General features: G+C 42.3%; 1 protein-coding gene across 2 annotated transcripts in view; it reads right to left on the reverse strand.

The window, feature by feature from the left end:
- The window catches only part of LOC126200505 (gamma-butyrobetaine dioxygenase-like), a 312,841-nt gene that overhangs the window by 163,518 nt on the left and 137,100 nt on the right, over positions 1-12,223 (reverse strand). For both annotated transcript variants that reach the window (XM_049936716.1, XM_049936715.1), the window contains exons 8-9: positions 10,016-10,182; positions 8,189-8,268 (exon numbers count right to left, since the gene is read on the reverse strand). In XM_049936716.1, the coding sequence (XP_049792673.1) occupies positions 8,189-8,268; positions 10,016-10,182 (247 nt within the window). The remainder of the gene's footprint in view (positions 1-8,188; positions 8,269-10,015; positions 10,183-12,223) is intronic.

A 12,223-nucleotide genomic window follows, 5' to 3' on the forward strand; every position in this document is an offset into this window, starting at 1 on the left:
GTCACTATGTGTATCCGACCTGACTCGGTTTCAGTTTAAAAGGGAATTACTCACGACACAGCCGCTCGAAGCACTAACATATATACGACCGTCACGTCTAAAGTCTCGCTCACAACTGACACGAATTACACCTCGATCAAACCTCCGTAACGGTCGCACGTATGATGTGCGTAGGACTTTTGAAATAACCCTAGTGTCTGTTTCTTATGGAAGACCACAGTAAGTGACCTTCGAGTTTACTAAATTGGCTGACCGAAACAGGTCTGGCTTTAAGGTCCAAGTGATACGAGCACCGACTCGGGGTGCCGAGTTGAAAGCGGAGCCTGAGGCACCCAAGCGCAGAATTTGCTCTCAGGGTATCGTACTCAGGAGTGAAAACTGTCACAAGTGAAAGTATATGACAACTGAAGCAAAAACGTTTCGGTAAACAAGGATCCACAATTGTGTCGCAAGATAATCGCTAATCTGTGGTTATGAGCTGCCACTGAGTTTAATATCAAACATTGTCCTAATTAATATATGAAATGTAAACTTTACTATTAAAACCCAACCTAAATGGCCTACCTTAACAAGAAATATATAACTACAGGACAAGTAAAAGTGGCCTGGTCTTCGGCGCATTGCATTGCCAACATACTGAAACATTTTTGGCAGCAATAATGGAGGAGGAAAGGACCTATAGTTACTTTCAACAGGATGGAGCAATTGCCAGTACAGCTGGCTGAATCTTGAAGCACATTTACACAATCTTCACGCCTGACATAGTTGTTAGCAGAGGTCAGTTTGGTCGTGGCCCTAGCTGGTCACCCAGGTCAGCTGATCTGTCAGTGTGTGATTAGTTTGTGTGGGGAACCCTAAAGTCTAAGGTGTATAGCAACAATCCACATAGTCTTCAAGAATTGGAGCAGAACATTTCGGGTAAAACTGAAGCAATTCCAGCAGTCCAGCTTCGATCCGCCTTTAGAAACTAGCTGACCAGGGCCTTAAAGTGCTAAGAGATGAAGGTGGACACTTTCAATATCGGCTATAGTGACGTTTGTACTGTTTTTCCTTTCCATTGCTGTGTTTCTTTGCGGCCGGAAGCTCTGTTCTATGGGCTATTTTACTTGCCCCACCCTTTACTTTAGTGTGTTACATGGTAAACTTTACTGTAAAGTACACTTCTGTCTGTTAAAGGGCATCCTTACATTTGGATGTGATACTGAACAGGTCTCTGCAGTGAGCTACGAATTCTTTCAAAAATTACTGAATCATGTCGCAAATCTTGACACGAATGTATAATTCGCTGCTCCAGTCCTTCAGCAATGCCGAAGGAAGTTCTGCACACTTCACTTTTGAGATTATCTCAGATAGAAAAATCCAGAGAACTAAGGTCAAGTGAGCTTGGAGGCAAAAGTACAGGCTGTGCTGGGTCTATCTAACTCGGAGCAAACTCACGCATTGGATGTTGCTTCCCATTAACAGTAAAATGTGCCGCTGGCCCATCATAAATGTACCACATTCCTCAACCACGACCCATGGGTGAAATTCGAGCCAAGTTAAATTGAAACTTAACCAGAAAGTTGGGGACCATAGAATCATACTGATCCAAGTGACGTTTTTTCTTTGTTGGAGCTTTTCGCATGGATGCACTGGAGAAAATATAAATTTTCATGCCACATTGATCCAAGTATAAAAACCACCGTTCTCCGCAAGAACGTCTGAACCTCCCACTTTAGAATTGATCTTCCTTTGAAAAATACATTCCGTCATACTGGTCCAGGTGAAAAACCACTCCGGATCGCTATGGCTCCAAATTACGGCACTAATTTAGTGCGAAAGCTGAAGTGATCCAAGTGCAAGGTATTATTACGATTGTGATTTATAGTTTTGAATTCATGTAACTTGTTGTATTAAAGTCAAAATAGGTGCTTATTTCTTATAACAATGATCGAACGCATATTTCGTACAAATGACTATAGAGTTGTTGTTTACGTCAAAGTCTCATGTCCGTTATTTTTTCAGTTTCGACAGTACTCATATTCTCTTTGGTTTCGACAATTCTTCCTGTGCACTATAAACTCTTTGCTGCACACAAGTGTAACGTTGTTGTTTGCTTGTATCTTTTCGGAATTAGAGCTGCGCGTCAGTGAAATGCACAACAGTAACAGACGCTCTACAAAGCAAAATGCGTCAGCATTACAAAGTCCATCGAGCGATTCCGGAAGTAATAAGCATTTTTCCAGCGACTACTCATTCTACCATCCCCTCGAATAGGCGTATGAATCTCTCAGCGAAACAGATGACGGAGGTAAGCATATTTATGAACAGTCGTTATCATATAATGGAATTTGAATGACTAGCTTTGCTCTAGAACAACTTTGCTTGAGTTTTGACACGGATTTTTCTTTAATAAGTCGAGAGCAAAAGAAGAGGACAGGCATCTTGTGCTTGTCTGACGGAAGCGTAAACCTTTCATAGTTCGAGATTTGACTGAAGTTTCTGGATTTTGAAAGCCTATCACGTCATTACAAAAACATAAATAACTTTGTTTCCTTTTTTTAGTTAGTGCAATTATTCCTATCTGACAAAAAAATGTAGAACTTTCCTACGTTAACACCCTACACATCATCATTTTTGTGTCTTTTCTATCATCCGTGTGAATAATATCTGTGTAAATCGCTCGTCATTTTATTAGTGTTTGCTACATTCAGTTGTCACATGAAGATTGCTTGAGAGGCCGAAAGCCGATTCGTGTGCGAATAAATATAATTTTGCGGAACTTTAGGAAGTGTTTCCTTCTTCATATTACAATATTATCCTTGCTATAGGTATGAAAATAATAAATCTCGTGTTGCTCATAACTTGGTACAGTTCTACCATCTGACATCATCTCTGTGATGGATGTGTCAGTTTAAACTGTAGCCCTGCCAGTAATCGAACCCAGGTCCACTGCGGGAAAAGGGTGAAGGCCACTATTCAGCTACAGGCAGCAAAATTCCAGGGAAAGTTATTTAATACCTGAGCAAAGGTGGACAGCAGGGGGCGGAAAGACGCCAAATTATGCGTCGCTTGTGCCGAAAACTGTTCTCGAATTGGATATGGCCTGGAGTACGAAACAAAAGGTTTCTCAGCTGCCGGTGAAAACTGAGATGAACAAGGGAGATGCCGTCACACTTCTAACAATTTGAGCTGCCAAAGATTTAAAGAAGTATGGACATAAACATATTTATTTATTACGATGGAGGAAAAAAGGCTGACGTACGACACTTTAAACGGGGAAAAACTCGAGAAAATAGCTTCATGTTATGCATACTAACGTTGGTCTTCATAAAACTTGGAATATACAGGGTGCGTCAAAAAAATGTATACACACTTTGAACTGTCATAGACAATTTATTTCCCGTTCTTCAAGGTTAAATATTTGTGAGAAAGTAATGTTATGTTTCTTCAACAGGTAGCAGCAGTGGCAAGGAAGTAACTGCAACATGGCGGACGTGCGTTTGAGCTTTGAAGCGCGGAAGCAGATAATTAAGTGGTACTGGAAGTTTGAGACTGTAGCTGCGGTGCGAAGACAGTGGAGAAGTGAGTATGGTACAGAACCACCCTCAAGGATAACAATTACACATCTACGAGACAAATTCGAAATCCATGGAACAGTGCGTGATTTGCATAAAGGTCGATCAGAGCGACCTCGTACAGCTACAACTGCGGTCTTGGAACTGTTTCAGCGTTCGCCTCAAAAATCTTCAAGGCAAGCGGCACGTGAGAGTAATGTAAGTGATAGTAGTGTGCTACGCATTCTGAAGAAAGGCAAGTTTCGTGTGTACATTCCAAGGCTGGTGCAACAGCTAAGTGACGACGATACAGATCGAAGGTTAGAATTTTGTGAATGGGTTCAGGAGATGGTGAGATGTGAACCGGGATTTATGGGTAGCATAATTTGGTCGGATGAAGCCCAGTTCAAACTCAATTGAACTGTCAATAGGCAAAACTGTGTGTACTGGTCTGAAGATAATCCTCACATTACAGTTGAAAAGGCTGTGAATTTGCCTAGTGTAAATGTGTGGTGTGGTTTGTCTGCAAGGGGACTCTTTGGGCCTTTCCGCTTTGAAGGTACTGTTACTGGAGAAACTTACCTAACAATGCTTGCTGATTCCATATTCCCTGCCATTCGTGCATTATACGGTAATGATGAGTTTTATTTCCAACAAGATGGCGCCCTGTGGCACTATCGTAGGACATACGAGCATACCTGGATCACAGTGTGCCAGGCCAGTGGATAGGACGCAGGGGACCAATCGAGTTTACTGCACGCTCTCCAAACCTCACGCCGATGGATTTCTTCTTATGGGGCACAGCAAAAGATGAGGTGTACAAACGTATCCCACGTAACCTGGACACACTTTGGAATGAGATTCAGGCGGCGTGCGCAGAAATCTCATTCGACACTTTGGTACGATGTACGGAATCAGTGGTGACTCGTACTCAGAAATGTATTGATGCTGAAGGCCACCAGTTTGAACATTAATCACATTTGCAAAGTACATTTATTTTTCCAATTGGACTATAAGCTTCCCAGTTCCAGAAATTTAACATTGTAGAACGGTAAATAAATTATCTATGACGCTTCAAAGTGTGTATACATATTTTTGACGCACCCTGTATTATGGAATATACAGATATAATTAAATAAGACTTCTTGGGACGCAATGAGTAATAAGGTTTTCAAAAAGAAAGGTATACACAGACGGAAAAAAATATCGCTACAGCAAAGTGAAGTTATGTGACATAAACGAAAGTTGCTGGCGTGTTTCTCATCTGAAAGATGACGTCTATTCAAATTTCGCGATAGTCGCATAAGAGTGGCACCAATAGTGCCACTATGAGGATGCAAAACAGGTTTGCTTTAAGTACATACATGTAACGGTCGTGAGCAAGTGGGAGTCCACTGGAGGGCAGGGTGCACGTTGTGTTGTTTCCTGATAAACTGTTTCTCCCTCGGTGCCAGTGATGGTTGTGCATTGGTTCGAAGGAGATTAGTTGAGGGCCCGCAACCAACCTGTCTACCTACTACACATCCTAGACTTACACTTGAAGCTATGGTCTGGGGTGCAATTTCCTATGACAGCAAGAACACTCTCGTGGTTATCCCAAACAGCCTGATTGCAAATTGTACGTCAGTCTGGTGGTACGAACTGTCTTGCTGCCATTCATGAACAGCTTTCCAGTGGGTGTTTTCTAACAAGATAACGTTCGTCCACATACAGTTTGTGGTGTGTGTACTGTAAGACCTTCGGTACACACACCATCAGGTTATTTGACTTGTCGCTCTAACGAAGTAGGCGAGTGTCAGCAGTCTGTTTCGTGGTCTTATCGTGGCGTGTTTATCTTCTGCCGTTAGGTCAGACGATAGAAATGCCACTTGCACGCTTAGAGTAGCAGATTGACGGTGACCAACTTTAAACAGAACTTCATTAATTTTCACACACATTTATTAAAATAATAACAAGCATAAATATTACGTAACTTGATTCTGGATGCTATTTACAATTGACAATCTGAAGTTCCTTTGGTCTTGGTACGTTAATCCTATTCTCACATATTTCTGATACTTGACAAAGTGTCTACACATTTATCTTCATGGCTATGTACAGGAATATGATAATCTTCTTAGGTGAAGACTGAAACTTGACTATAGACTGGTACAGACTAATGCAGACTGGTACAGACTGGTGCAGACCAATGCAGACTGGTACAGACTAATGCAGACAAATGCAGACTGATTAATCGGAGGTCTGTACACTCGTTATAATACCTCGCGCGTTCAGGTATCACTGCACGAGTGTGATCCGCGAGGAGAAAAGTACGTTAGCAGCAATCTCATTGGCTGCGTTACATATTAATATGCGGATCGGCGGAAGCAGAATTTGGTCCGTCTCTATGGCAGGGCCATCTCGTAGTGCGGAGACGGACGAGCGCTGCGCCTGCGCTGTTGTGCTTAGCGGGGCGCGCTCTAGTGGGAAAGTTGTGTACGCGCTGACTACACAGAACTATGTACACAACACCGTTGCTGTTCAAAATGGTTCAAATGGCTCTGAGCACTATGGGACTTAACATCTGAGGTCACCAGTCCCCTAGAACTTAGAACTACTTAAACCTAACTAACCTAAGGACATCACACACATCCACGTCCGAGGCAGGATTCGAACCTGTGACCGTAGTGGTCGCGCGGTTCCAGACTGAAGCGCCTAGAGCCGCTCGGCCACACCGGCCGGCACCGTTGTTGTAACTCAACATGTTCTACATAGTTTCGACATGTTGACTTGGCCTGCTAGATCACCAGATAGAGCCATGTGAGACATCATCGAACGACAACTCGAACGTGATTCACAAACAGCCTTAATCGTTGCTGTATTGACCCACAAACTGCAACGGGCATGGAACACCGGCCCACAAATTGACATCCAGCACCTGTACATGACTGAACGGTTCAATCATTAACAAGGACATTTGCATGCCTGCATTAAACTGTCTGGCGGTTACACTGGTCATTAATGTACCAGAATTTTACATTTTCAATGGCTTATCCCGCGCTTTCATTAACCTGTGATCTTACAACGGCAGTCACTCAAATTTGTTGCCCAGACAAATGTAGTCCTGAAATTTCATTACTCTACATTAATTGCTTTTCGCTGCTGTGATTTTTTTCCCCTCAGTGTATTTTCGACATTCGCAGAAGAACCCCTTCCGCGATCGAACAGAATTAGTTCTGAGAGTCGACAATCAGAAGGGTATATAATACTGGATGATCAAAATTGCATGCGATGGTAGAAGCGAGTGTACATAGGAGAAAGACTGAGATCGATGGAAGCGGGCTGCTTGATCAACTCCTGCAAAGGAAATGTAGTTCACTGCCAAGGTGTTTTGACGAAACGATCTCCATTTCAGTAAAGAATATCACTCTATGCAAGTAATGTAAGTCACACGGAAAAGCGCGCGCGCGCGCCTGTGTGTGTGTGTGTGTGTGTGTGTGTGTGTGTGTGCGTGTGCGGAAAAGAGAGATTTGATTATGATGCTCTCCTTTCATTTTAATAGTTAAGATAGCAGCCTTTTTTTTTCTTAATGGGGTGGCTAGAACGTCACGTCATATGCCTGAAATAAGAGGAATAATTAACTGAAGCTTAAAACTTTTTTTTGACATGCTACCTGACGCACCAGGTACATCACAAACAAGAATTTCTCCAACAAATGTGTTAGCAGCGTTTCAGAAGGAAAGTTGTAGTGTGCTATAGGTTAAATTGTATTAACCTTATAAGAAGGTATAAGAAGGAAATTATGATTCTGGTCGGTAGTTCGACTGGAGATAATGAACATAAAAATAATTTATTGTTATTCTCCAACAAATGTGTTAGCAGCGTTTCAGAAGGAAAGTTGTAGTGTGCTATAGGTTAAATTGTATTAACCTTATAAGAAGGTATAAGAAGGAAATTATGATTCTGGTCGGTAGTTCGACTGGAGATAATGAACATAAAAATAATTTATTGTTATTCTCCAACAAATGTGTTAGCAGCGTTTCAGAAGGAAAGTTGTAGTGTGCTATAGGTTAAATTGTATTAACCTTATAAGAAGGTATAAGAAGGAAATTATGATTCTGGTCGGTAGTTCGACTGGAGATAATGAACATAAAAATAATTTATTGTTATTACATTCTGAGAATAAAAATAGACAAAAACTGCTGCACAACGATAATGAAATGCATTGAAAGTCACTAACAATAGCGCAGTGACCGAGCGGTTCAATAATTACATCAGTCTTGTTACGTTTGTAAGATATTAAATCACGTAATGCTGTCATTCACAAATAGACACAAAAACACATTCATACACAAACAGCTACAGAAAACAAGTCCAACAGTAGAAATTATCTTATCAGTCAGTGTTGCATTCCGGAAGAAAATGAGTCATATTTCTGGCAGGCAACAGGAAAATGACTTATTTGTCTCACTCAATTCTTCAGATATATCCTGTACATTATGATGATGTGGCTTAACTGCTGTTGTTCACCACTGTATGTTGCATCGTGGGGTATATTTGTGTCGTTCGGAGCTCTGGGAGAAGTTGCGTTAGATGTTGACGAGGCCGGCGTCCTTTCGGAGAACCCTGAGGCGGGCTAACGCTTCGTCCCAGTCGATGAACTGGCCTATGAGGTGCCTCTCGTTGCCCGGTTTGTCGTCGTAGCCTGCTCGACCGTGGATCAGCCGAATGTTGTCGAAGATCAGAATTTCTCCTGCAATCGGAACACAATATCCAGTTAGGCTGCGTTATAGGTTATGTAGCATACGTACACTACTGGCCATTAAAACTGCTGCACCACGAAGATGACGTGCTACAGACGCGAAATTTAACCGACAGGAAGAAGATGCTGTGATATGCAAATGGTTAGCTTTTCAGAGCATTCACACATGGTTGGCGCCAGTGGCGACACCTACAAAGTGCTGACATAAAGAAAGTTTCCAACCGATTTTTCATACACAAACAGCAGTTGACCGACGTTGCCTGGTGAAACGTTGTTGTGATGCCTCGTGTAAGGAGGAGAAATGCGTACCATCACGTTTCCGACTTTGATAAAGGTCGGATTGTAGCCTATCGCGTTTGCGGTTTATCTTATCGCGACATTGCTGCTCGCGTTGGTCGAAATCCAATGATTGTTAGCAGAATATGGACTCGGTGGGTTCAGGAGGGTAATACGGAACGCCGTGTTGGATCCAAACGGCCTCGTATCACTAGCAGTCGAGATGACAGGCATCTTAACCGCATGGCTGTAACGGATCGTGCAGCCACGTCTCGATCCCTGAGTCAACAGATGGGAACCTTTGCAAGACAACAACCATCTGCACGGACAGTTCGACGACGTTTGCAGTAGCATGGACTAAGAGCTCGGAGACCGTGGCTGCGGTTACCCTTGACGCTGCATCACAGACAGGAGCGCCTGCGATGGTGTACTCAACGGTGAAACTGAGTGCACGAATGGCAAAACGTCTTTTTTTTTTTTGGATGAATTCAGGTTCTGTTTACAGCATTATCATGGTCGCATCCGTGTTTGGCGACATCGCGGTGAACGCACATTGGAAGCGTGTATTCGTCATCGCCATACTGGCGTATCACCCGACGTGATGGTATTGGGTGCCATTGGTTACACGTCTCGGTCACCTCTATTTCGCATTGACGGCACTTTGAACAGTGGACGTTAGATTTCAGATGTGTTACGACCCGTGCCTCTATCCTTCATTCGATCCCTGTAAAATCCTACACTTCAGCAGGATAATGCACGACCGCATGTTGCAGGTCCTGTACTGACCTTTCTGGATACAGAAAATGTTCGACTGCTGCCCTGGCCAGCAAATTCTCCAGATCTATCACCAATTGATAACGTCTGGTCAATGGTGGACGAACAACTGGCTCGTCTCAATACGCCAGTCACTACTCTTGATGAACTGTGGTATCGTGTTGAAGCTGCATGGGCAGCTGTACCTGTACACGCCATCCAAGCTCTGTTTGACTCAATGCTCAGGCGTATCAAGGCCGTTATTAGGGGCAGAGGTGGTTGTTTTGGGTACTGATTTCTCAGGATGTATGCGCCCAAATTGCGTGAAAATGTAATCACATGTCAGTCCTATGCCGGCCGCGGTGGTCTAGCGGTTCTAGGCGCGCAGTCCGGAACCGCGCGACTGCTACGGTCGCAGGTTCGAATCCTGCCTCGGGCATGGATGTGTGTGATGTCCTTAGGTTAGTTAGGTTTAAGTAGTTCTAAGTTCTAGGGGACTGATGACCACAAATGTTAAGTCCCATAGTGCTCAGAACCATTTGAACCATTTTTTTGTCAGTCCTAGTATAATTGTCCAATGAATACCCGTTTATCATCTGCATTTCTTATTGGTGTAGCAATTTTAATGTCCAGTAGTGTATTTCAAAGTTGCACGTTGTAGGTAGTGCATCAGTCATCCTTCCCTGCAAGTGTGGAGCTATCTAATTACCTGGTCGTGTCTTGATGCGAGCTTGGTTCTTTGGACTATTCAGCTCTTTGGTGAAGATGTCGTACGCTTTGTACCAGGCGACTACCTGGTCAAGGGGGGCAGTGAAGTGTGAGGATCTCTGAGGCTGGCTGTAATTTATCCTCACGAACTCTCCATACAAGTCATTGCTGGAAAAAAAGAATATTGCATTCAGTAACTGAATCAGAAAGCCGTGAAATTGGACACACCAAATCTGCAGAAGTTTTTCTTATATACAGACACTAGTGAGAACCAGGACTTTCCCACACAATACTTTGCAACATACACTCGTACGATCCATTCATTCATTTATTTATTTATAGTGGCAATATTATAGCTATCTGGCCCTCTGTTACACGAAATGATATATTCTACATATTTTACGCTACGTTCACTACGATATATACTGGTCATGGGAAAACAATTCGCACATATCCAGATGGCGGTAGTACCGTGTTCACAAGATATAAAAGGGAAGTGCCTTGATGGAGTTGTCATTTGTACTCAGGTGATTCATGTGAAAAGTTTTCTGACGAGATTATGGCCGCACGACGAAAGTTCAGACTTATAACGTGAAATGGTAGTTATAGTTACACGCACGGTACATTCCATTCCGGAAATCGTTAGGGAATTCAATATCCCTAGATCCATAATGTCAAGAGCGAGCCGAGAATGCCAGCTTTCAGGCATTAGGCCGGTATTACACTATCAAATTTCTTTGTCAAAGATTTGATCAAAGATGTGATCCAATATTCCGTCCAATATATTTGACGAAGATCTTTGACGTAGCGCTAGAAGGGGTATTACACTGTCATCAAATTTTTCGTCAAAGTTCAAGATGACTGACAACAACTTGTTATTAACCGCAGCAGTTGTACGTACTCCAATTGCATTGTGTGCACATTCGGAAAAGAAGTGGGGGGAAAAAATGGAACCATACATACGAGGTTGACAGTCTTAAAAGTCCTGGGATTACAACTTGATAATAAATTCACTTGGGAGGAGCACACCACAGAACTGCAGAAAGGCCTTAACAAATCTGTATTTCCAATTCGAGTGTTAGCAGACATAGGCAACATAAAAATGAAAAAGCTTGCATACTTTGCCTACTTTCATTGCATAATGTCATATGGGATAATATTTTGGGGTAAATCTTGAAGTCAAACAAAAGGTTTCAGAGTCCAAAAGCGTGTAACACGTATTATTTGTGGAGTAAATTCACGGACGTCCTGCAGAAACCTCTTCAAAGAACTGGGTATACTAACTACTGCCTCTCAGTATATTTACTTCTTAATGAAATTTGTCGTAAATAATATATCTCTTTTTCCAACAAACAACTCAGTTCATACATACAATACCAGGAACAAAAATGATCTGCACAAGGACTTAAAAGCACTTACTTTAGTTCAAAAAGGGGTCCACTACTCAGGAACACTCATCTTCAATAATTTGCCAGGAAACATAAAAAATTTAGTTAGAAATAAAGATCAGTTTAAAAGGAGCCTGAAAGACTTACTACTGGCCAACTCCTTCTACTCCATTGGCGAAATTTTTAATAGACACAAATAATGTATTGTTATTTCAGCTTTAAAAAAATCGACATGTTCCACATCCATGAGGATCTCCTCAGCACGGATGTATGGAACGAAAAACTAATCTAATCTGGGTGAAGCCGTGGGTTTTACGACGACACGATAAAATCATTCAACAAAACTTGTTACGTGAGCTTACAGTGGAAGACGTCAAGTCGTACATCAATTACTTAAGAATGGATGAGCATACATTTCTGTATGTGCTCAATGAAGTGTATCCTCATATCACAAAGCACAATATTCACTTAAGAACTGCTACATCTTCAGAAGACAGGCTCACTGTAACACTCCGATTCCTTGCTACAGGAGAGGGTTATGTTAGGTTAGGTTAGGTTAGGTCTCCAATCTTCTTAATCTATTTTTGTATTCAGGGTGCCTCACGTTGTAAAGCGCCTCATCAGCTTCAGACATCTCTATTAATTTTGTAGTTGTCGGCACACACCAATTGTATTTACCGGCAATGGTTATAAAAACACTACAGACGACAGAACGCTGCAGCGATGCTAGCGCTCTATGTGGTAACATGTCACATTGCAGTGAACAGAAGACAAGCGGTTTCTTTGATCAAATATACAGCGAGGCCCTAGATTTGATCAAA

The sequence above is a fragment of the Schistocerca nitens genome, chromosome 1, assembly GCF_023898315.1.
Source record: "Schistocerca nitens isolate TAMUIC-IGC-003100 chromosome 1, iqSchNite1.1, whole genome shotgun sequence".
NCBI lineage: Eukaryota > Metazoa > Arthropoda > Insecta > Orthoptera > Acrididae > Schistocerca > Schistocerca nitens.